This window comes from Penicillium nucicola (assembly GCF_028828085.1).
Source record: "Penicillium nucicola strain IBT 29836 chromosome Unknown utg000010l, whole genome shotgun sequence".
Classification (NCBI taxonomy): Eukaryota; Fungi; Ascomycota; class Eurotiomycetes; order Eurotiales; family Aspergillaceae; genus Penicillium; species Penicillium nucicola.
The window spans coordinates 2,804,059-2,825,565 of NW_026643134.1; the positions used below are offsets into that span (position 1 = coordinate 2,804,059).

At 48.7% G+C, this 21,507-nt stretch overlaps 13 protein-coding genes across 13 annotated transcripts; 6 read left to right on the plus strand and 7 right to left on the minus strand.

Moving 5' to 3' along the window:
• Positions 1 to 437: 437 nt before the first annotated feature.
• N7511_009609 (taxilin) lies at positions 438 to 2,020 on the plus strand (the record flags this gene model as incomplete). The annotated part of the gene is made up of 5 exons (XM_057131986.1): positions 438 to 576; positions 695 to 969; positions 1,043 to 1,191; positions 1,244 to 1,487; positions 1,535 to 2,020. The coding sequence occupies 5 exons, from the start codon at positions 438 to 440 to the stop codon at positions 2,018 to 2,020; spliced, it is 1,293 nt and encodes a 430-aa protein (XP_056979974.1).
• A 304-nt stretch (positions 2,021 to 2,324) lies between these two features.
• N7511_009610 (NAD(P)H-dependent flavin oxidoreductase) lies at positions 2,325 to 3,368 on the minus strand (the record flags this gene model as incomplete). The annotated part of the gene is made up of 1 exon (XM_057131987.1): positions 2,325 to 3,368. The coding sequence occupies one exon, from the start codon at positions 3,366 to 3,368 to the stop codon at positions 2,325 to 2,327; it is 1,044 nt and encodes a 347-aa protein (XP_056979975.1).
• Positions 3,369 to 3,950: 582 nt separating this feature from the next.
• N7511_009611 (DNA-directed DNA polymerase delta subunit POL31) lies at positions 3,951 to 5,834 on the plus strand (the record flags this gene model as incomplete). Its single annotated transcript, XM_057131988.1, has 5 exons — positions 3,951 to 3,991; positions 4,077 to 4,266; positions 4,332 to 4,463; positions 4,521 to 5,484; positions 5,539 to 5,834. The coding sequence occupies 5 exons, from the start codon at positions 3,951 to 3,953 to the stop codon at positions 5,832 to 5,834; spliced, it is 1,623 nt and encodes a 540-aa protein (XP_056979976.1).
• A 273-nt stretch (positions 5,835 to 6,107) lies between these two features.
• Positions 6,108 to 7,169, plus strand: N7511_009612 (uncharacterized protein; the record flags this gene model as incomplete). The annotated part of the gene is made up of 4 exons (XM_057131989.1): positions 6,108 to 6,129; positions 6,231 to 6,310; positions 6,370 to 6,570; positions 6,681 to 7,169. The coding sequence occupies 4 exons, from the start codon at positions 6,108 to 6,110 to the stop codon at positions 7,167 to 7,169; spliced, it is 792 nt and encodes a 263-aa protein (XP_056979977.1).
• Positions 7,170 to 7,275: 106 nt separating this feature from the next.
• N7511_009613 (AA9 family lytic polysaccharide monooxygenase) lies at positions 7,276 to 8,091 on the minus strand (the record flags this gene model as incomplete). The annotated part of the gene is made up of 2 exons (XM_057131990.1): positions 7,276 to 7,927; positions 7,991 to 8,091. 2 exons carry the CDS (start codon positions 8,089 to 8,091, stop codon positions 7,276 to 7,278), a joined length of 753 nt encoding a protein of 250 aa, XP_056979978.1.
• A 2,370-nt stretch (positions 8,092 to 10,461) lies between these two features.
• N7511_009614 (uncharacterized protein) lies at positions 10,462 to 11,238 on the minus strand (the record flags this gene model as incomplete). The annotated part of the gene is made up of 1 exon (XM_057131991.1): positions 10,462 to 11,238. The coding sequence occupies one exon, from the start codon at positions 11,236 to 11,238 to the stop codon at positions 10,462 to 10,464; it is 777 nt and encodes a 258-aa protein (XP_056979979.1).
• A 993-nt stretch (positions 11,239 to 12,231) lies between these two features.
• Positions 12,232 to 12,695, minus strand: N7511_009615 (60S ribosomal protein eL38; the record flags this gene model as incomplete). Its single annotated transcript, XM_057131992.1, has 3 exons — positions 12,587 to 12,695; positions 12,389 to 12,517; positions 12,232 to 12,278 (listed from the first exon to the last, which is right to left on the minus strand). Exons 1-3 carry the CDS (start codon positions 12,648 to 12,650, stop codon positions 12,232 to 12,234), a joined length of 240 nt encoding a protein of 79 aa, XP_056979980.1. The 5' UTR covers positions 12,651 to 12,695.
• Positions 12,696 to 12,759: 64 nt separating this feature from the next.
• On the minus strand, positions 12,760 to 13,095 carry N7511_009616 (uncharacterized protein; the record flags this gene model as incomplete). The annotated part of the gene is made up of 1 exon (XM_057131993.1): positions 12,760 to 13,095. One exon carries the CDS (start codon positions 13,093 to 13,095, stop codon positions 12,760 to 12,762), a length of 336 nt encoding a protein of 111 aa, XP_056979981.1.
• Positions 13,096 to 13,622: 527 nt separating this feature from the next.
• Positions 13,623 to 14,103, plus strand: N7511_009617 (Ish1 domain-containing protein; the record flags this gene model as incomplete). The annotated part of the gene is made up of 5 exons (XM_057131994.1): positions 13,623 to 13,658; positions 13,716 to 13,728; positions 13,777 to 13,860; positions 13,909 to 13,955; positions 14,005 to 14,103. The coding sequence occupies 5 exons, from the start codon at positions 13,623 to 13,625 to the stop codon at positions 14,101 to 14,103; spliced, it is 279 nt and encodes a 92-aa protein (XP_056979982.1).
• Positions 14,104 to 15,024: 921 nt separating this feature from the next.
• Positions 15,025 to 15,572, minus strand: N7511_009618 (putative nuclear transport factor 2 domain protein; the record flags this gene model as incomplete). Its single annotated transcript, XM_057131995.1, has 2 exons — positions 15,025 to 15,461; positions 15,530 to 15,572. The coding sequence occupies 2 exons, from the start codon at positions 15,570 to 15,572 to the stop codon at positions 15,025 to 15,027; spliced, it is 480 nt and encodes a 159-aa protein (XP_056979983.1).
• Positions 15,573 to 15,784: 212 nt separating this feature from the next.
• On the plus strand, positions 15,785 to 17,862 carry N7511_009619 (methionine--tRNA ligase MSM1; the record flags this gene model as incomplete). Its single annotated transcript, XM_057131996.1, has 8 exons — positions 15,785 to 15,968; positions 16,026 to 16,144; positions 16,194 to 16,265; positions 16,316 to 16,402; positions 16,450 to 16,581; positions 16,628 to 16,995; positions 17,065 to 17,542; positions 17,593 to 17,862. 8 exons carry the CDS (start codon positions 15,785 to 15,787, stop codon positions 17,860 to 17,862), a joined length of 1,710 nt encoding a protein of 569 aa, XP_056979984.1.
• A 525-nt stretch (positions 17,863 to 18,387) lies between these two features.
• Positions 18,388 to 19,686, plus strand: N7511_009620 (putative L-serine dehydratase; the record flags this gene model as incomplete). Its single annotated transcript, XM_057131997.1, has 1 exon — positions 18,388 to 19,686. One exon carries the CDS (start codon positions 18,388 to 18,390, stop codon positions 19,684 to 19,686), a length of 1,299 nt encoding a protein of 432 aa, XP_056979985.1.
• Positions 19,687 to 19,952: 266 nt separating this feature from the next.
• Positions 19,953 to 21,103, minus strand: ramB (bifunctional protein farnesyltransferase/protein geranylgeranyltransferase; the record flags this gene model as incomplete). The annotated part of the gene is made up of 3 exons (XM_057131998.1): positions 19,953 to 20,634; positions 20,693 to 20,797; positions 20,874 to 21,103. The coding sequence occupies 3 exons, from the start codon at positions 21,101 to 21,103 to the stop codon at positions 19,953 to 19,955; spliced, it is 1,017 nt and encodes a 338-aa protein (XP_056979986.1).
• Positions 21,104 to 21,507: the final 404 nt, after the last annotated feature.

Genomic DNA, 21,507 nt, shown 5'->3' on the forward strand with positions numbered 1-21,507 from the left:
AAGGACGTAGATTAAGTAAGAAGGCCGAGCCTCCCCGTCGAATGTACAGCTTACTCATCACCCGTGACTGAACAGCGAGAACCTTGACGTTGACTGGAGGGAACTTCGAGACGGACGCTCAATTAACCAAAACCACCAGGATTCTGCTGATTTCTCTAGATCTCGTGTCTTGAGGACTACCCCCGGTCTTCGAGACATAGATGACCAATACCCCTCGATCTCCGGTCCACGGTCACTCCTACTCGAGATTCAACTTCCGCGACTTCTTCGACATCCCGGAGCCCTGTAACCTTTGCGGAAAACTTGTCTCTGGGATTGGACGTCACTGTTGACGCATCTGATTCTTCCCCCGGTCTTCCACTCTGCGCTCTTTCCGGAAATATCGATCGAACAGCCCACCGAATACGTGAACTTGCGACCTCCGCAGACCCGCGAGCATGTCGTCCACCGCTATGGCGAAGAAGAATAAGGGAAAGAAGGCGGCCGATCCCAACGAAACGTCCAAACTTTTGGCCGCCAAAATCTCGCAGTTGGAGCAAGATGCCGCCGGCGAGAAGGATCAAGAGGCGGAAATTGGTGCGTGACTCCCTTTGCTTTATGCGACTTCATGACATTTCACGGCTTGCATGATACCGCTGGACTGCGGAGATAGTCCGTGTGGAGTTTGAGTCACTAACATGGGTCTGATATACAGAGCGCGAAGTCAAGAAAGCCACGCGGGATCTTCATTCACTGCTGAGCACCATGGAATCGCCGATGAGTCGCCTGGAGGCTGTTCAGAGAAAATACGCCGAATTGTTGTCGGATATGAAGAAGTTGGATCGCGATTACTCCAAGAGCAAGAAGCGAGCGGACCAACTGCAGAAGGAGCAGGACAAGGGAAAATCCGATCTCAGCAAATCCGTGACTATGAAAGACAAACTGGAGAAGTTGTGTCGGGAGCTTACAAAGGAAAACAAGAAAATCAAGGTGAGTCCGTCACTGCGGCAGATGATTGTGCAATACTGCCACGCCCCGAACTGTAGGCTGAACCTGTCGGCAGGATGAAAATAAGAAACTGGAAGATAATGAGAAGCGAGCTCGTTTGATCGTCAATGAACGACTTGATTCGCTTCTCTACGATATTCAAGATGTCATGGCAGCCAAAGGAAACCCTCGTAGCGAGAAGGTCGATGTTGATTTGGACGAAGCGTATGGTTCCACTATCCTCTTTTGGGACTACAACATACTGACGAACGCTCAGTCTCCGTGCTAAGCTCAAGACTATTAGTGAGCAGTTTGACACCCGCGATATGCATTACAGGGGTCTTCTGCGTAGCAAGGATTCCGAGATTTCAAGTCTGGCCTCCAAGTTTGAAGATCAGCGCCGGGTCAGTGAGGTCGAGAACAACCGATGTCGGGCTCTGACCTCGCAGGTCTCAACTTTTTCTCACACTGAAGCCGAGTTACGCAGTCAACTCAACATCTATGTGGAGAAGTTCAAACAGGTATTTGATGCATTATATGTTGGTAGTATTTTCACTGACCACTGCAGGTCGAGGATACTTTGAACAATAGCAACGACCTTTTCCTAACGTTCCGCAAAGAAATGGAAGAAATGTCCAAGAAGACTAAGCGCTTGGAGAAGGAGAATCATACCCTCAACCGCAAGCACGAGCAAACCAACCGCAACATTCTCGAAATGGCAGAGGAACGAACTCGGAATCATGAGGAGCTGGAAAGATGGAGACGCAAGTGCCACCACCTGGAAGCCCTTTGTCGACGCATGCAAGCCCAGGGCCGTGGCGAGGGCCTAGCTCTCGCCGAAGGCGATGATCACTTGGAAGGCGATGACGAAGGGACTGAAAGCGAGTACGATGATGATTACGAAGACGATGAAGAGGACATGAGCGATGAGGACGACCTCGAACCACCTCGAGTTGACCAACCCCCAGAGAAGCCCGTCTTTGGCCCAACTCCGCCTCCCAACCTGCTAGAGGCTCGAGCAAACGGAAATGCGGTGGTTAATGGCTGTCATTAAACTTCTCGAATATGCATTGTAAAGATTGGTCTGATGTGATTTATGAGCTCAATTGGTTACCCTTGCAGGGATACATTTGTTCTTTAGTCTCGGCGAGTCTGCTTGGGTGCAAAGACATGTCCTCTTGATTCGTTAGCTGTATCAAGAAAGAGGCTTGTACGTCTGTTTCCCGCTACTTCATACGATCTTCACTCAATCCATAGACATATTTTCAATGTCTTTCCGCACTGCACGTTGATGTTCATGTTTTTTTTTTTTTGTACAAGTAACATTATTATCCACAATAAATAGACATGTCAAATCTTTATAACTTGCTAACAGCCCCCGTGGTAATGAATGAGCCACCAATCTTCAGCATATCAACCGCCTGCTCCACCATTTCCTTGACAATAACCCCAGCCGGCTTGATAGCCGTAACACTGGCAGACACATCACCCATCAGGAAAGGCATATCAATATCCTTCTCATTTTCCAAATCATCCATCATAGGCACAACACCCTTGGCGGTTAACTTAGCAATATCGCCAGGCCTGGCCTCCCACTCCTTCACATAATCATTAGGCAACATGCGCAACGGTCGACCACTAACAACCAAAGTCCTTTTGGTCTCACCATACCTAGCCCCAACAACAGCCTCCTTATGCAACCGACTAGCACCACTCTCCTCCGAAGCAACGAAGCGCGTGCCTACCCAAACACCAGCAGCACCCAACATCAACGACGCCGCCAAACTGCGTCCATCGTTCACGCCACCGGCTGCAACAACCAACGCCGGCTGGCCGGTCAACGGACTCTTATACCGCTTGGCAACATCAACAACAGCAGGCACAAGAACAGAGAATGGCACATCACCAGTATGCCCGCCACCTTCTCCACCCTGTGCACAAACAATATCAACGCCAAGCTTGAGCGCCTTCTCGGCATGTTTCGGTGCGCCAACCATATTCATGATCAAGATACCGGCCTCATGTAGCCGCTTGATAGTCTTTTCAGGTGGCACACCAACAGCCGAAACGAAGAGTTTTGCGCCGTGCCGAATGGCAACCTCGACCAACTCATCCAGCTGACCGTGGGTGTAGTCGTGATTTGTAGCACGCGCAGATCCCCCAACTTGTGGTAGAGCGAGATCTACACCGAAGGGTAGAGATGGATCGCGCAATAGAGATTTCAGCTCTGTAAGCATCTCACTGAGCTGCTCGGGCGTGTAGCCTAGTCCACCTACTGTTCCCAGACCACCGGCGTTGGATACTGCTGCAGCTAAGGGGGCGCCTGAAGCCCGCGCCATCCCTGCTAAAAGGACTGGGTGTTCGATTTTAAGGAGCTTGCAGAGGGGTGTTTGGAGTGACATTTTCGATATTGTGTCTTGTATAATTTGACTGGTTGTGGAAGACTGGAGATTTGAGGGTTGAGAAGTAAAGTGTGGGGTATTTCTGGTTTGGGCAGATTTGGTCAGAGGTGTTTGTTGACACGCTGAGAGTAGATCGCTTGCATGATATAGATGCTGTTGGCATGTTCAAAGAGGGGAAACTGCACTTTCCTCGGATAGCTCGAAGCTATTGAGACGGACCGAGGCAGCATGGGCGATCTACGCATTGTGCTTTATGAACTGCATATGTGAATTATACCCTATTTGCAGGCTTAGACTGTAAGTCAATTTGCTATTTCTACAATTCATACCTCTTAAAGTATAGTTACTGCACTGGTTATAGCTTTTTATCACTTCTATGCGATTTGATGAGCTCCCTGATTGACTCTATCTTACTATTGCCATGAAATATCAAATACAAAAATCACAAAAGATCAAAATCCCATACAATGTCACTTTTATAGAGGTTGTCTCAGTTGGGTCGACCCAAAGCGGAATGTAATTGAACGCGCCAATTGACGCGATCACGCGTCAACCCTCCTCAACTCCGCACATCTTGCGAAAATGAAATCGGACAACGACTACGGTTTCCTGTGTCCTCCAAGGTAATTGCGCTCATCTCTCTCTTACTTACAATGTGAAATATTCCCAAATCAAAGCTCCGGCTGACCGCGAACGCCCTCCAAATAGCAAGGAGGAACAAGATCAGGAACCAGTCTACCGCGTACCCTCTCATTACAACCCTCTTCACACTTTCCGTCTTCCCGCCGGCCAAGGAAGGCACTATAAGCAACAATATGGCGACATGTACTTTTTGCGACTGGCCAAGTTGAAGCCCACGGTTGAACAAGTTGCGACGGACGCTTGGGAGGGACTTATTGTGAGAACTCTCAACACTGCGAGAGCTTCATGTGAGCGACATCTCTGACTGCTATGGGACTCTAGATTGCTGGAGAGAAGGTTCGACGCGTTGATCGAGTGCTTGATGTGCGACAGGGAGAGCTGTGCTGGGTGGCCGGTACGGTGTACATGGATCTGCCAATGAAGCCGAACATTCTGGACGACCTTACGAAAGAGGTTGGTTTTGTTCCTAAATGTCATCTGCTACGGGGGTATTCTGACTGATCATCATAGAACTTTACCTCCGCTCCCCCTCCTCGCCGCACATACACTGACCCTCTTGATCCCTCTTCGACCCAAATTATGTTGGAGGATGAGTCGGGTCGACTGATGCTTACGGGCAACTTCTTACGGACAACGCAGTTCGCTACAGGTGCTATCATTGCCGCTTTGGGTACGGAGAACGCCAATGGCGACTTTGAAGTTATCGATGTCAAGCTGCCAGATCTGGCACCGCAGCCTCAGCGATGGGAGGGCACCTCACTAAATGGACCAGATGCCGAGAAGCAAAGTGGCAAGATTGCTTTCATCAGTGGATTGGGAATTACAGGAACATCGAGCGACACACTGACTTTGGAGCTATTGACGGATTACCTTCTGGGCTACAGCGGTTTCTCGGGTGCTGACAGCCCATTGACAAGTCCATCAAAGATCACTCGCCTGATTATTGCAGGCAACTCACTCGGCGCCAGTGTGACTGTTAATGCCGCGGCTGACTCTGACCAGAGCGCCATTGCAAAGAAGACCGCGCCGAAAAAGTACGGATATGACGCCTCCGCGTACAACCCGTCGCCCATCACACAACTTGACAATTTCCTAGCAGAGATCCTGCCCAGTATTCCCGTGACTCTCATGCCGGGTGATAAGGACCCCGCAAACTTTTCTCTCCCTCAGCAGGGAATCCATCGCGCCATGTTCCCCCAGGCTAGGGCATACTCTGCGCCTCCGGTTCGTGGTGAAGACGAGCCTGAAGCAGGCTGGTTTGACAGTGTCACCAACCCTTGGGAAGGCGATGTTGAGGGATGGCGAGTATGGGGGTGCAGTGGACAGAACGTTGACGATGTTCTCCGATACCTCAACTTTGAGGGCACTGAGCTCAGCCTCGACGGGGAGACAGACGACTCTGAGTCCCGGGTTCGAGTCATGGAAGCCATGCTTCGCTGGCGATGCGGCGTTCCGACTGCGCCTGACACAATCTGTATGTTTGACCGCTGATCAAGAAAACAAACCTGAATACTAACAATCCAATTAGGGTCATATCCATTCCAGACGGATGACCCGTTTGTTCTGAAAACCTGCCCGCACATCTTCTTCGCTGGTAATCAGCCATCATTCAAGACTGCCACCATTGAAGGCGATTCCCCTCTCCGATTAGATGGGGACACTGAAATGATGGATACCAACGATAAACCGGATGTCCCCCGTGTCCGACTGCTTGCCGTTCCCAAATTCAACGAGACGGGTGAGCTGATTCTAGTCGACACCGAGACATTGGAGGTCGAGGTGGTCAAATTTGGTGTATTCAAGGGACAAGAAGAACAAAAGTAAACAGATAGAAATACCCATTAAACCACAACATATGGTATTGATTACATTTTCACACCGTTGTTCGAAATATCCAAGAGATTGTATAGATTGAGTTGCGACAGCTCGTTGGCCCGCCGAGCCCCACATAGGAAAGAAATCAATCCCACCAACTTCCGACCTCAAATATCCTGTTGAGCCAGATAGACATCAGAGCAAGTTTTCCGAGTGAGACATACACCCAGGGTAAAACCCGATCACATTGGTCTATACAGAAAATAGCAAACCTCCGCCATAATGCTGCTAAACGCCAACATTGGTACCGCACCCTCCACCTCCAAAGTTATCCACATCTATACCCACGCAGAAAACATGCATAATGCATAAAACGAGTATACTAATTAATCCAATTTCAAATAGCGCTCTCATCTTCCAAAGCCCTGCTAGTCCCATACTCATCATGGCACGTTCCCCAGTACCACGAATGGATGAAAGACCCAGTAAGCAACTCTACATACCAACCACATACCGTCAAGTCAGAATACTAACCAGACCGTAGGAAATCCAAGAAGCAACCGCATCTGAACCTCTCACTATAGAAGAAGAATACGCCATGCAATCTAGTTGGAGACAAGATGCAGACAAACTGACCTTTATCGTCTGCCGGCCGCTCTCGACGGCCGGTACAGGAGAAGAAACTAGCCAATACCAACTTCAAACTGAGAGTGATGGACCGCCGAATATGGTTGGAGATATCAATGTATGTCATGGGATGAAGTTGTTCCGCCGTGGAATTCAACATAATATCCTATCTCACATTCCAAATGCTCGTTTTGAAAGAGAGAGAACTATGTACTAATTCGTCTGTAGCTGTTCCTTCGTGTTGATGATGGCGAAGAAGGGGACTCCCCACCGAAAATTGTCGGCGAAGTAGAGCTCATGATTGCTGAGAAAAACAATCAGCGTCGTGGATTTGGGAGAGCGGCATTGTTGATGTTTATGCGGTATATCGTTCAGTATCAGGGAGCTATTCTGGAGGAGTTTGTTTCTGGGGGCGGAGTCGATGTTAAGACTGTCCGGGCATTGAGAACTGGAGTTGAGGTTGAGACGAACGACACTGAGTCGGCGACGGCTTCGACGCTGGAGTTTGAGTGTCTAAGTGTGAAAATTGGGAAGGAGAATGCGCGGAGCTTGGCTTTGTTTGAGGGCTTGGAGTTTGAGAAGGTTGACTCCGAGCCTAACTTCTTTGGAGAATTTGAGTTGAGACGCAAGGATTTGAGTCTTGGTGGTGTTGATGGTGCCCTTAAGAAGGCTGCGGTTATGGACTTTGTGGCTCTGCCTTATGAGAGGACTGAATAGATGTTCATGGAAAGTATGTAAATAGCAATCAGATACTCTGAAAGGACTATCAATCATAATCACAGCCTGTAATGACAGATCCCACTCCCTGGTATCCTAAAGCTTCTCAAGCAGAGTACAAAGCCGGACCAGGAATGATATACGAACTCAGCGTCTGATAAATACTAATCAAGATCCCAGGATCAGTGTCGGTGTACAGTGCCTCACCAAGCGTACCAGCAGGCACTTCACTGCCACCACCAGTCACCTGCAAATTGATGCACTGCGGATAGTTCTGCGCCCCGTCCAAGTTTCCAGCCGAATGAAGCGCAATGATCTCATTTCGCAGAACATAGTTGCCAGAAGCGATAGTCGAAGGAATCGTCACAGTCCATCGGTTCCCAGCAGCGATCAATTCATCAGTGGCCCAGGTCCCAGGGACAATTGAATCGTCCACGAGACCCCGTTCGGCTATCTTGAAGAATTTCAGCGTGGCTTTGTCGACTGTGCTGCAGTCCCCGTTGGTACAAGCTGCCAGGTAGGTGATCACAGGTCCATGGTGTGAGTCCGGCCAGGTCGTCCATTGTAGTTCGATGTCCGAGCCGGCAGTTACTGGGGCGCTGAGAGCGGCGTTTACCCCATTTCGGTGGCAGATTATGTTTGGCTCTTGGTATTCTGTTGGGGCTTCGAAGCCGAGATCTGTTGCTGTTGTAGCCCAGCCGATACTTTGCGGCGGTGAGGTCATGTATGGGTATTTGTCGACTATGTATCCGGTGTAGCTGGTGGACGGTTAGGTTGTTACATGGGTAAGAGATGGAATACGGTTTTCGGGTTGGGCATACTTTTGGCCGTTGGCCAGGATGCTGGAAATATAGCCATGGGCTGCAACAGAGGCTGCTAGGCCAAGAATCGTTGCGATGGTGGGTAGTTGGGAGGGTGCCATTGTCTTAAGATTGTCTGTTGGTATCAAGTCTGGTTTCTCGTTCTCATGAATATCTAGTACCGCAGGGACTTCAGCATCTTTATACGTGTTGTGGCCTTCTGTTTACGTAGAATTGACATTATCCGAAGATTCCTTTTCGAAAGGAGGTCCGCTTTGATATAGGAATAGTCTCAAACAGACATCTTAGCTTGCTTCACTATACCTTTGTTCACTGTTTTTCCAGTTGGTGGATATTGAGTATACAGTGACTATGCAGCAATCCCCTTTCTCTAATGGGCACTTGGAGGGGTCCCTGCATTCTATATAGCCGGTTGCACGTATAGCGAAGAGTCATGCGTTTACGCCACTTTGCTTTGACAGGAGTCATCTATGGCAATTTACAGCAGTGGAAATACTCTACGCATTGGAGTATAGCAACACAACTATACGCTAGAAATTTCCGCCGTACCTCTCCCGCGCGACCTTTATGCTCTTTATACGATTGAAATGATTGAGGCTAAAGTAAGACAGACAGAATGCACAAAACGTTATGCTCGCTTCGGGACGGGAACATATACATTCGATCCTATGTATACAGTGCCCGGTTTGGCTGCACATGACTATGTTGCTACTTCCATATTATAAAGAGCTTTCAGCCTAAGCAGTAAGTATCCTTGGCCTCCTCATTTGAGCCAGGCAGAAGATATAATATTTCTCTATCAACAACTGGGCTTGATATCAAGTTCCATCCAATTCAAGTCTTTCGCTACGAGGAACGGAGGTCAGACCGTCACCTATATAGGATCTACAAGCCCATCCAAGTCTCCTAGACACTCTCCATGGCTGCCTTTTTGCAGCAAAGAGGGGCAGTATACATGAAGATCCGGGGTAATCGGCCCGGTGGGAATACGAAACACTATATAACCTTTGTCACGCTGGTAGAATCCTGGGGTAAGTCTTATGCCAAGGCTTGATGCGACACGCCAAGTAAAAGGGAATGGTCTATGTCAGAGGTATAGGACTCTACAAGCCCGTGGCCAGAAGAGTAACGATCTACTGGTGGTTACGATCTAATTTTAAGATTTATACATAGGAATATGAGATATTTACAAAATTAAATTGTTTATCATTTTCGATTAATTATTTTGAAAGCAGTGTCAATGTCCTGCTTTTCAAAGAAATTGTATTTTCTTTAACTTTTGCCTTTTGCTTTTTTTTTCTGGGCTCGCTTGTACCTTTTCATAGAATATCTCCAAAAAGACCGCAATTTATCAAACACAAACTGCGATAGGTCTCGGCAGAGTCAATGGACAAAGAAAGGAGAGACCAACCTTGCTGATTGCACAGGTTGGGCCGGTCAGGCCCAGGGATCTCCAGAATATTGCAAATACCGTCGACGCAGGAGGAGCAATCTTCAATGACTGCTTCGGTGAGGGCATCATTGGGCACAAACCTTGGGCTACCTGGAACCTCAATCGCTTTGATTTGAGCATCGCTCATGACTTCTAGTGCTGCTGTTGCACTAGAAAATGTCTTAATCCTTTTAACCTGCATGATAATCCAGCCCTCAATGAATTCGTTAGTAGCTTTGTTAGTTCTTCGCAGGGCATTGAGGTCATGGATTTGTTTGTGCGTTAACCTGTTGGGCTTGTCTCCGACACTACGGAGTATCATTTCAACAAGCTCCAAGGGAAATTTTGTACCAAGATCACCAAGGGCCAGCGCGCGGGAAGCCATGTTTGGTGTTGACAGCTTAGTGCTTTCTGTGAGAAAGCGTTGTTTCAAGAATCAAAAAGATCAACGTGGTCAGTTTTGATGGTGGCTTCTTCCGTGGGGGAAGCATTTATATATTTCTGGTCTGGTCATGTTGTTTCGTGGACCTTTCGAGAGTGAACATTGAATAAAATGAGGAAATGGCATAAAAGAACCGAGAAGAGACAAAAGATCGACAATGCATTGTGTATGTGCGATGGGATTAAGTCTATAGAAGGGTTAGCACAAAGCGGATTGTAATCCTTCGGTATCATAAATGAAATGAAGATTAAAAGAACACAAAGGTGCCAAAGGGAATAAAGAGCCAAACGCATAAATATAACAAACTCATAACTGTGTCTGTTTATCGATGGTACTTTTCGGCAGCCTATCTTAATATCAGACAAAAAACCCTTGGAATTCTACAGATTTACCTGGAAATTCAATACATACTACAATTTCAATAATTTTGCTCTACACTTTGATTGCAGTGGAAGTTCTTGTGTTCAGTCCGCCGTATTCATAAAATCTATCGTAACCAAAAGTTTCTATCGAATCTAAAGAATTCCATCATGTTATTCAGCTCTATTGTCTTTTTTTGTAATCAGATATAGGCCAAAGTCCATCGTTAATATTCTACTAGTAGTAAATCAGACCCCAGCGGCGGATGACAATACTACCTTGTTCGAACATCCGCTCAAGATCAGGATCCATGAGTTGAATCAGGTCCCGTCGTATTCTATCAGTCAGTTTTGACTCGAAAATCTGCTTGAGTGTAATCAGAGGCACAGTAGCCTGCAGGTATCGAAAAAGAGCAACAAACGTGTAGGCATCTTGATAAAGGATAGTGAACCCGAGATTAGACATGTTCCACGCGGACCCAGGATGAGGCCTATTAAAGAGAAACCGCGCGATATCAGCCGGGGGGTCAGAAGTCATAAACCGGTGAATGATCTTCCTTGCGTTGGCTTCAACAGCCACGGCAAAGAGTGACCAACCTTTCTCGTTGTGGCACATCAAAGAAAACTCCGGAACGAGAGCGCGAATGCCGTGGTAGCACTCTACACAATCTGCCTTGATGATGCTCGTAAGTAGATCGCGCTCCTCACCAGGAGTGCCCCCGACCATGTCAGGTGGCGCATGGCCAATGGCGTCCGTAGCGGTGTCGATATCGATATATAGCGTCACAGAGCCGATTTCGGCCTTTAGGCGCTCCAACCGAGTGCCGATCAAATAACCCTCTTTGATAAGTTCAGTGTTGGCCTGGTTGGTCCTCATAAGAGACCAGAGTCCGCAGATACCTTCATGGGTGATTTTGGAATCGTCTAGGATCATATGGTCGAGTATTTGCCAGAGCAGCTCGTTTGGGAGTCTGCCGAGCTCACCGAGGTGGCCTCCGCTTCGTCCAGATGCCATATCCTTGATCTCTCAGTCGTTGTTTGCAAGGGGTTTGATTTGGAAAGCTGAATATTTGAATTCGGGTGGAGATGACGACGAAGGACTGTATACCCCGAAGGTACACATGATTCTCATATAGGTGAGGCGAGACATGCCGAAAGAGTTCCTAGTTTCTGGGTTTTAAATGAACATGTTGTAGAACGTATATGGTTCTTTGTCTTTGAACAATGGCTTTGTGATAAAACGAAAACAATCCAGTTGAACAACGGTCTTTCAGAGCGACGAAGAACCATTGCAAATGCCGATTCCAGGGCAGAAATGCTCCGACGGGTGTGCCTGTGTACGTTCTGCAACGTAAATTGAACGATGCATCGGGGATAGAGAGATAAAAAGGTCTTTCAGCATGATGAATCCTTTGAGTAAAAGCGGACTAAATAGGTCTTGGCAATCAACAAGTAAAACAGCAAGCAAGCCGGAGGCTTGAAACCCAGACATGTCATGACAATAGAACTGCAATCAGTCAGCTTCAAAGGAAAGATCAAAACAAAATCCATGTATTCCAGCAGAGCGGTTGCGAGTCTGACATGAACAGTTGCTTGTCTTACTAGGGCAAAAATACATCTACTTGTTGCATTGCGCAAATAGCTCATAGTGGAAGTCATCCAAGAAGAGAATAATGGATTAGGAAGTCTCGACTGATAGCGAGAAACCCGGTAATGATATTTCAACTGTTTTTTTCATTGATGTGTAGGGACTGGATGCTCCGACAAAAGCATTCCTCGAGTGCGCCCAGAAAATGCGAGTCGTCTAACCGGTGAGAAACTGCAGCCGGTCTTGAAAGACGCAAAGAAACCTCCGGCGCGAAAGTCGTGCCCCACGCCACAAAGTGATCCCCGTGTCGGCTCGCAGAAGGACCATGTCCATTCCATGTATCCTTCCAACAGTTGGTCTTGCATGCATCAACCAATCGCGCCGCACTCCGATCCTCCATTCATTCCATGGTCAACCAATTTAGTTGGTCTTCTTGGTGCCGTTGGTGACATCGACGACCTTGAGGGCTGTAAAATAACTGTCAGCATGGAACCTATGCTGAACCAAGTCCAATCCTTCAGAAATGTGGAGCCGAATCCCTCCACATCTCAATCGGCGGGATGCGATCGCAACGTACCAGGGGGAAGGCTCTGCTTGAGCTTGTCGGCCTTGTCGGAGTCCTTCAGGACAAGGGTGTAGAGGTTCTTCTGGCAGCGAACCTTGAACTTGGTCTGCTGGTTCTTGCGGTTCTTCTTGATGCGCGCAGCTAAACATAGAACAGTCAGCATCGAACTTCACCAGCTTCCCCGACATTCTCCAGAACTCCAACACGTACAGGAGGCATCCTTGCGGCGGCAGATCTCAATGAACTGCTTGATATCGGAAACTTCGGCAGGCATGATGACGGTTGGTGTATGGTTGCAAGGTACAGAGGAAGAAGCTCACTGTCGACCTAGACCGGTGAATTGTGCGGATCACTTTAGGGTTTCGTGCGGAGAAAGCCCTAGCTTAGTCACGTGGTGCCTCAGGTGTGAAGGCGGTGGCGAGTGGTGTGGCTGGAATGTTTGTGGCTGGGTGTTGCGGGACGGGGAGCGGAGGCATGTGATTGATTGTTCCGAGTGCTGTAGTCTCGGGGATCTGGTAGGACGCAAAGGGATAGTCAGACATGTATTTGTCGACATGGACTGGCTGAAATCGTCGGTCCGTGTAACCGGTCCATCGTCGTGGTGCTCGACTCCCAAAACGTGAATGATACAATGGCCTCGGTCCTTGAATTGGCATATTTGCCTCGATGTCGGAGCTCTCGTCCACGCTGTGAGCAACTGGAGTTACTGCTTTGGTCATAACATGCAGGCGTACTCTATAACGCTTCCAGAAGGCAATCCTGTACACAACATGTCAATCCCTACCATTGCGCCGCATATAAGACCAACTGTACCCTTGTATGATGGAACTTCCCACCGCAATGATGAAGGTGACAGAGGTCAAGAAGATCACAGCTTCCATTTCGTCAATCATGACCGTCTCCAGGGCATTGATCAATAACAGAATAAGGATATAGATATGATGAAGCAGGATTAGGATAGTGGGAAGAAACCGAGACAGCTGGCGCAAGTTCCAAATTCATTTTGTTTACTTTTATTGAAGTTGATGGTGGAAAGAGCATATAGTTCGTGATGAGGCAGCAACGGGTGGCGTGGGTGGCGGTGCACCCGCATACATCGAAGTTGCTGATACTGGATACTTGTCTTCTGCATCGTGTCCTCTCAAGACCTTAAATATCCTTGAATTCGGTTTCAAAACTCAGTAATTTGATATCCACCCGATCAACTCTTTACGCGCGCCTCGGTTGTGTTATATCCTTCTTCAAGATGCCGACCCCCTTAGATCGGGCTCTTAACTCAAAGGTATGACAACCTATATGCATGTGGTCCATTAAAAGTTTGACTTCTGACATTTGGTAGAATTTGTTCCTTGGTAAATAACATCTGCCAAGCTAGCTGATTTCATCTAATTGTCAAACAGGCTTTGCAGGAATGGTCACCGCGGTGGCAGCTATTTCCATTTGGGGCGGTGATGTTCTCCCCGCGCAAGCTGATCCAACCGGAGGTTTGTACAAAGTGGTCTTTGTAGAATACAGTAGCTAACAACATCTAGATCCAGAGAACTGGACGTTGGATGAAATCACGAGATGGTTGCGTGCGGTATGTTGGCATCGTATACAAGTTGAATACCGCTGACCCTGCTTTTCAGAGAGGACTCCTACCAAATAAGCAAGCCACACGCGAGGAGCTACTAGAGAGAGTGAAGGCGAATCTTCGTATCCCGCGTAAATCGGCGGCTGATCCCTGATTTTCATATCTTGTTTTCGCCTGTTTCTGCCTTGACTTTTGTCCTTTTACTGTCTATCATCAAACCCCCAGCTTTAGTTTATAATACAACCTAGTCAACTGCTATTTTGGCAACTTTTCCCCTATATCTTCTATTCCCGAGTATCTTGATGCGCGGTAATTAATACATATAATCAGCTGATAGAAAGAGAGAATGAGACGACGAAGGTCCAAGGGCGATAAAGTCTATCGGAGAAGGCAGACGAAGCAGATCCTGGCAACAGACAAATACTTAAAGATCTCAATATAGACGTCTAATCAGAACAATCATACTTTAGCCTGTGAGCTCTCACCTGTTTATGTTTACAATTTTCTTCTTATTCATTTCATGCTCTGTAGTCGATGATACAAAATGATATCTTGCATCTAGGATTCTTCTTTTCTTTATATCTCCTCCAGATTAGCTATACAGCCGATGATCAACAATAATCTCCATAGAGGAAACATGTCCAAAGGAGTCATTCGAACACTCTATAGTGCTTATTTTTCGTTCGTTTCAGCAGTGGCATGGATGGAAAAAAGGAGGCTTTGTTGTTGAGACAATCATGCTATGCCAAAAGTGCCACTGGTGATGTTATACATCGTACGCGAAAGCCTCAAAGCAAGTGTAATTGTTGGCCTCTATTTGTCGCACTTTTGAAGTGCCTCGGGCTGATCATGTAAACAGTACAGAGGAAGAACGTTGGAAGGACTCATGGTATATGCAGATAATACCCAATGCCACTCGATTTCTTTCAAATCATATCCTCGCGCTTTCGTCTATTAATGGTGGGATCGCTGGACTTTTGTTCATTTCGTTGTCGTCATAAAACATGACGGAGGGATCGCCTCCGGTAACTCAAGGTTATTTGTTCTTGATTTTCATTTTTGTACCGTTTATTTCTCATACAACCAGGCGGAAGTTCTGGCTTTGAATGAGCCACTCTTTGCGACCCCGGGCCTTGTCAGATGATGGGTTCGGCACCAAGACAAAGGTCTCGCTGAATCCGCGCTGGGGTGCATCGGGATCCTCTCCATAGCGCACATAGCCACTGACGAGAATGAGGATCGACATGTCCTTGACACCCATTTCGGACTGGGGCTTTGGACCGGTTGGTGTGATTGTGGGGTATGCGGGATTGATGATTTGGCAGTCATAGGATTGGACATCGTATGCAGCTGCGGGCATTTGGTGGACGAAAATTTCTTGCACGGCGGCGCCGTCCGCGACAGGGTTGCCATTGAACAGGACTGGTGAGGGTGCTGGAGCGTAGTAGGAGCTGATGGATTCACGGTTCGAATTGATTGCTGGGTAGAAAGATGAGACAAATTGGGTCGCCGCTGAATTAACGAAGAATATTAGGTTATATCTTAGGATTGAACAGGTCGCGACGAGAGATCGGCTTTACCTTCGGTCGACACCTTGGTCAATGTATCCTCGCTGGAAGGCATGATGATAGGCTGGTCTGATCTTTGGAATAGAGCGATTGGGGGGCCCAAACAGAAGATCAAGCGGTCCAATGCAGATGTTTAATGAAGTCAAACCAAAGGTGAGATTGCGCTGTGTCGCGAAAGATGATCAAAAACTGTCGGAGGGCACGGACCACCCGAGATCGCCGCGCCGGAATAACATGCAACATCGGTTTTCCCTTTAGCACACATCAATGGCTACCACAAGGACGCCGCTTCGCTCATTATTGAGAGCGCCTCGGATATTAAGCTCGAGGCGCGTGTGGACCTGCACAGCATCCAGGCATGGATGGGCAACTCCTCGGCGTGGGCTGGCAACTGCGCAAAGACCCAACAAGCCTTACTATATAACGACTCCAATTTTCTATGTCAACGCCGGTGAGTGAAGCAATTCAAACAAATGATCTATTGGCTAATTACTTGTGCTCTTTTTAGCCCCTCATGTCGGTCACTTATACACAATGGTCATTGCGGATATTATGAAACGCTGGCAAGTCTTGCTTGGAAATGAAGATGCTCAACTATTGACCGGAACCGATGAGCATGGGATGAAGGTACTACCCCTTATTTCTTCAAGACGGATAACTGGGCTGATATCAGCAGATCCAACAAGCTGCCTTGAAAGCAGGCATGGATACACAGGCGTTTTGCGACATGAACTGTCAAACCTTCAAGGTATGATTCCTCGACTCCTCGCCCAGCGCATGTCTAATATGAAGGCGTAGGACCTCGCTGAGGCAGCGAACCTCGATAACGACCATTTTATTCGTACCACTGATGCAGCACATCGAGATGCTGTCCAGTATTTCTGGGTATGCGATCCCGATCTCGACACATGGCGCATACTGATAATATATAGGAAATGTTGCAACATCGAGGGTACATCTACACTTCCAAGCACGAAGGCTGGTACTCCGTCAGCGATGAGACTTTCTATCCTCAAACACAAGTGCAGAATTCCCTCGACCCAACAACCGGGAGGAAGCGAATGGTAAGCTCTCCACTAGCTGACCAGATGCAATTACTCACTCTGCTAGGTTTCAATTGAGACGGGCAAGGAAGTAGAATGGTCCTCAGAAACCAACTACCACTTCCGCCTCTCGGCTTTCAAGGATCGTCTGCTTGAGTTGTACAAAAGAGAAGACCCGTTCATCTCTCCTTCAACGTACACACCTGCTTTGGTCAATGCAGTCTCCTCGGGGTTACAGGACCTCTCCATTTCTCGGCCCGTGGAACGTTTGACATGGGGTATCCCAGTTCCCGGCGATGATTCGCAGACGATTTACGTGTGGTTGGATGCGCTGGTCAACTACCTGACCAAAGCCGGGTATCCTTTCCCGCCCGGCGAAGAAGGCAAGTCCATTTGGCCTGCAGATTTGCACGTAGTTGGAAAAGATATTGTTCGGTAAGTTTGCGAGTTTTCCCGATACACTTATCTAGAGCGATTGGCTAATCTAAAGCCCAACATCGGCAGATTCCACTGCGTTTATTGGCCTGCATTCCTCATGGCGCTTGATCTACCCCTGCCTCGGAACGTGCTAGTGCACGGACATTGGACAATGAATCGCGAGAAGATGTCCAAGTCCACTGGCAATGTCGTGAACCCGTTCTTCGCCATTGAACGGTTCGGAGTGGATGGTATGCGATTTTTCCTAGCTTATCGGGGCAGCCTAGCGGATGATGCGGATTTCGATAACTCTTTCATCATCCGGGATTACAAGAAATTACTCCAAGGTGGTATCGGAAACCTTGCGCAGCGCACAATTGGCTGTGCGCGTGGCAATTTGCGCTCCCATATTATCGACGCGGCGTCGGGCAAGCTTCCAGCTGCGACTCCTGAAGATGTGGAACACCAGACGCTCCTACAACAGACACCTACCAAGGTAGCTTGGCATATGGAGAAGCTCAACCCGCGAGCCGCGTTACAGGAAACGATGATCATTATTGAGCAGGTATGAGAAGACTATCCCCGCACGGTATCGTTGGTATTAACCTGTTCTAGACCAACAAATACTTCCATGCGGCGGAGCCGTGGAAAAACCCCAACCCTGAGCGAGTGCTTTACAACGTGGCCGAATCGCTTCGCATTGCAGGCATTCTATTACAACCGTTTATGCCCGGCAAGTCTCATGACCTTCTAGAATTGCTCCGTGTAGACACCTCGGACCCCTCGAAGCGGGCATTCGCGGCCACGGCATACGGTTCGGATGCAGATTACGGTGAGGGCATTAAGAAGGGTATGCTGTTCCCTCCACTGCTCACGGAGGAGTAACTCTCGACTTTCCATTTGATAAGAATAATCGACTCGGGGCCAATGGGGAGCGACCGAACAGTCCGTCTGAATAAGGATTTACATCATCTCCGCCGATGTGCGCCAGCGTCCAAGGTGGTTTCCCGGCTCCTCCACCAGGTCCAAGCTGAGTTGTCAGGTTTGACTCCAAAACGAATCGATATGTCACGTCCGATCCACCGTGATTGGCCTTGTCGGGAAACTTTCAGAACGGCGCGCAAGTCCTATCTCTCGGGAAAGTCGTTTTCCGTCGGGAAACTCTACCCTGCGGGTAGGTGTATATCAAAACATGTCTGAATATTTGTATACTAGGGTTTGGTGTTTGGTATTCTGTTTTCTCTCTCATCTGAGTCTTATCTTTCTATTCTATTTTGGACATCATCTGTGTAACTTCTTGAGACATTCTCTATTTTGGGAACTATCATCTTATAGTTCATATCTTACCAGTCTGCTCCGAGCACGACCTCAACACACCTCCTTACTCTTCCATTTGTTCAACACATCAAAATGGGGAGCATCGACCTGGCCGCCTGCAGTCAACCGCAGAACTTCAAGACGCCATGGATTGAGACACCGTTGGTCGAGTCCGCCTGCCTTTCCCGGGCAGCTGGATGTAGGATCTTCCTGAAGCTGGAGAACGTCCAGCCCAGTGGCTCTTTCAAGTCCCGTGCCATGGGCAATCAGATCCTTTCTCACCTCCGCAACCCATCAAACGTGGGCCGCAAAGTTCACTTCTACGCTTCGTCCGGAGGAAACGCCGGACTGGCCGCCGTCTGCGCAGCCAAAAGCCTGGGCTATCCATGCACAGTGGTTGTCCCAATGGCCACCAAGCCTCTGATGTTGGACAAGATCCGAGCAGCAGGAGCAGCAGATGTCATCCGACATGGTGAGACCTTCTCCGAAGCAGGAGAATACATGCGGGAAACCATCATGAAGAGCACCAGCGGCGAAGACGATGATATCGTCAAGATCGCCCTCCACCCCTTCGACAACGAACCCATCTGGGAAGGAAACGGCACCATCATCGACGAACTCGAGACCCAACTTCCCCCAGCAACAAGTCCCGAAGACACAAAAGCATACAGTGACCGCGCCATCCCCCTAGACGCCATCCTCTGCAGCGTCGGCGGCGGCGGTCTCATCAACGGCATGATCATGGGCATCGAAAAGCGCCGCCGCCAAAAGCAGACCACCTCCTCCCCCAACCCTATCCACTTCCTCGCCATCGAAACGGCCGGTACCGATTCCCTGGCTGCGGCAGTCGCTCAGAACGCCCTCGTCTCCCTCCCCAAGATCACCTCTCAAGCTACCTCCCTCGGCGCCATCCGCGTCTCGGAAAAGACTTTCAACTATGCTGTCTCCCCGCCCCCAGGAGTCAAAGTCCACAGCACCGTTCTCTCAGACGCAGATGCCGCCCGCGGTGTTCTCCGCCTAGCCAATGACGAGCGCCTCCTCGTCGAGCTTGCCTGCGGAGTTTGCATTGAGGCTGCTATTGGCGATGCCGCCACTGCAGTTTCTCCATCCGCTTCTGGGGGTGCTCAGAGCATCAAGAAGCGGAAGCGTGGCTCAGATGAGACGGCTGTCTCGTATCGTGACGAGGGATACGGCGACGACCGATCCTCTACGGAATTCGATCTCGAGGGCGAGGTTGAGGTCACTGGTAACAAGCTTAACTCTAAGCTTAAGCAGCTGGTGCCCGATCTTAATGAGCGCAGTCGTGTTGTTATCATTGTTTGTGGTGGTAGCAATGTTACTATCGACATGGCCAGTGAGTGGCGCAAGATGCTGGATGAGGGATGGGCATGATATGTTCCATTCTTTCTTTGATACCTTATTTGTCATTGGCGTTTTTGCGATGTTACAAACGACTTCTATATTTCTTGTTTCTTTTCTTCTGTTTTGTTTCCTGGCCTGTCATTAAATAGAGGCTCGCATTTGTTTTCTTTTCTTCTCTTACAGTACATACATTACCCAGCGGTCACCATACAAAAAGAAGTTTTAATCAATGCAATCAATATCCCAAATGCTCCTATCCAAACATAAAAAGCTCACAGCTCAATAAACCACTCCCTCTACCGAACAACAACCTCAGCCTCAGAAACCCCCAACTTCCGAATCCGATAATCCCAATAATTCTCCCGAATAGGATCAAACTCCTCCTTAAGCCTCGTTAACATCCCAACAGCCAACCCCTCCCTCCCATCAGCATAAACATCAGCCAACCACTCAAGCGCATGAGTACTCTTAACACCCGCCTCCCCAACAAACGTCCCGGAAAACTCCTCCCACTCCCCAAGCCCCCTCCCAGCAGCCCTAAAAACACCCCGCGCATACCACCACGCACTCCGATTCTCCGGCGCGCGCAAAATCGCCCGCTGAGCAAACTCCAGCTCGCCATCCACCAGATCCTCATCCACAACCGGTAAGCGGCCCTTCTCGCCGGGCCCCGTGGTCATGTCGCCCGCGTTGATCATGCCCGCGTCGGCGGCGCTCGTATCCCGCGGTCCGAACCGCAGCATGTAGCGGTGGTTCCAGGCGGAGTTGTTGCGCACGTCGGCTTTCAGGAGCGCTTCTACGTCTTGCAGTTCGCGCGGCTCGTCCCATTGCTGGAAGTGGCGCACGAGCCAGTGGCGGTAGGTCCATACGTGGTAGTTTTTGGAGTCTTGCGCGAACATTTCCATGAGGAAGTCGGCTTCTTTGGCTGGGAGTGTGGGGAAGTGCTCTCGTGATGAGAGGAGCACTTGGCGGTGGTGCCTGTTACGCGTGAGTTTGGGGTTGGGTTTGGATTTGGGGTTTGGGGAGGTTGATGTACCAGATTTGGTAATTTTTGAGATATTTCAATGAGACTTCATTGAGCCATTCTAGCTCTTTATTGAGGTCTTTTTCCAGGGCGAAGAGAATTTTCGCTCGGTAGATCCTGGGTGGAATGTTAGATGTCATGGTGGTGTATTGGTTGTCAATGGTACTGGTTGTGCAAGACTGGTTTTGCTTACCATACAGTATAATGCGCTGGATTCATCGAGATAATATCTTCGGTCAACTTCAATGCCCGCTCGGACATCTCATTGCCAGCCATCACGGCACGCAGATATGAGGTTGCCTCGAGGTACTCGGGTGGGTAGGCAATAGTGGCCAGCGGCATAATACCAGACTTGGAGCCATCATCCAGTTCAATTGGAGTGATATCGGCCCATTCAGGGTCCGTGGAATAGTCTCCTTCCATTTTGTATGCTGAAAGAAGGAACTTGGAGAATTCAGGGTCAAGAGATGATCGCCGCGGATGCGGGGTGTTGGGAGACGAATATCCCGGGGATGGTCGGAACTTATTTCTAGGGTCTTGGGTCCTGTTAAGATATTATGTCTGATGACCAAACGAAGTTTAATGTAGAACAGACTGTTGAGAGACCAGAGTGCGTGAGAGGTGGATATAAAACGTGAATCAGGCGGAGGTGGGGGCGTGATGCCTCAGGCGTGAACAAAGAAACTACGAACAATACAGATTTCGCTTTCTCGTTTCTCTTAGTATTGTTCGATTGTTAGCTTCAATTAGGATAGTCTCAGTGGAAATATAACCTTTCAAGCGAGTACGTATTCTCTCGTGTTTTCTGAACTCTACTTTGGCCTTAC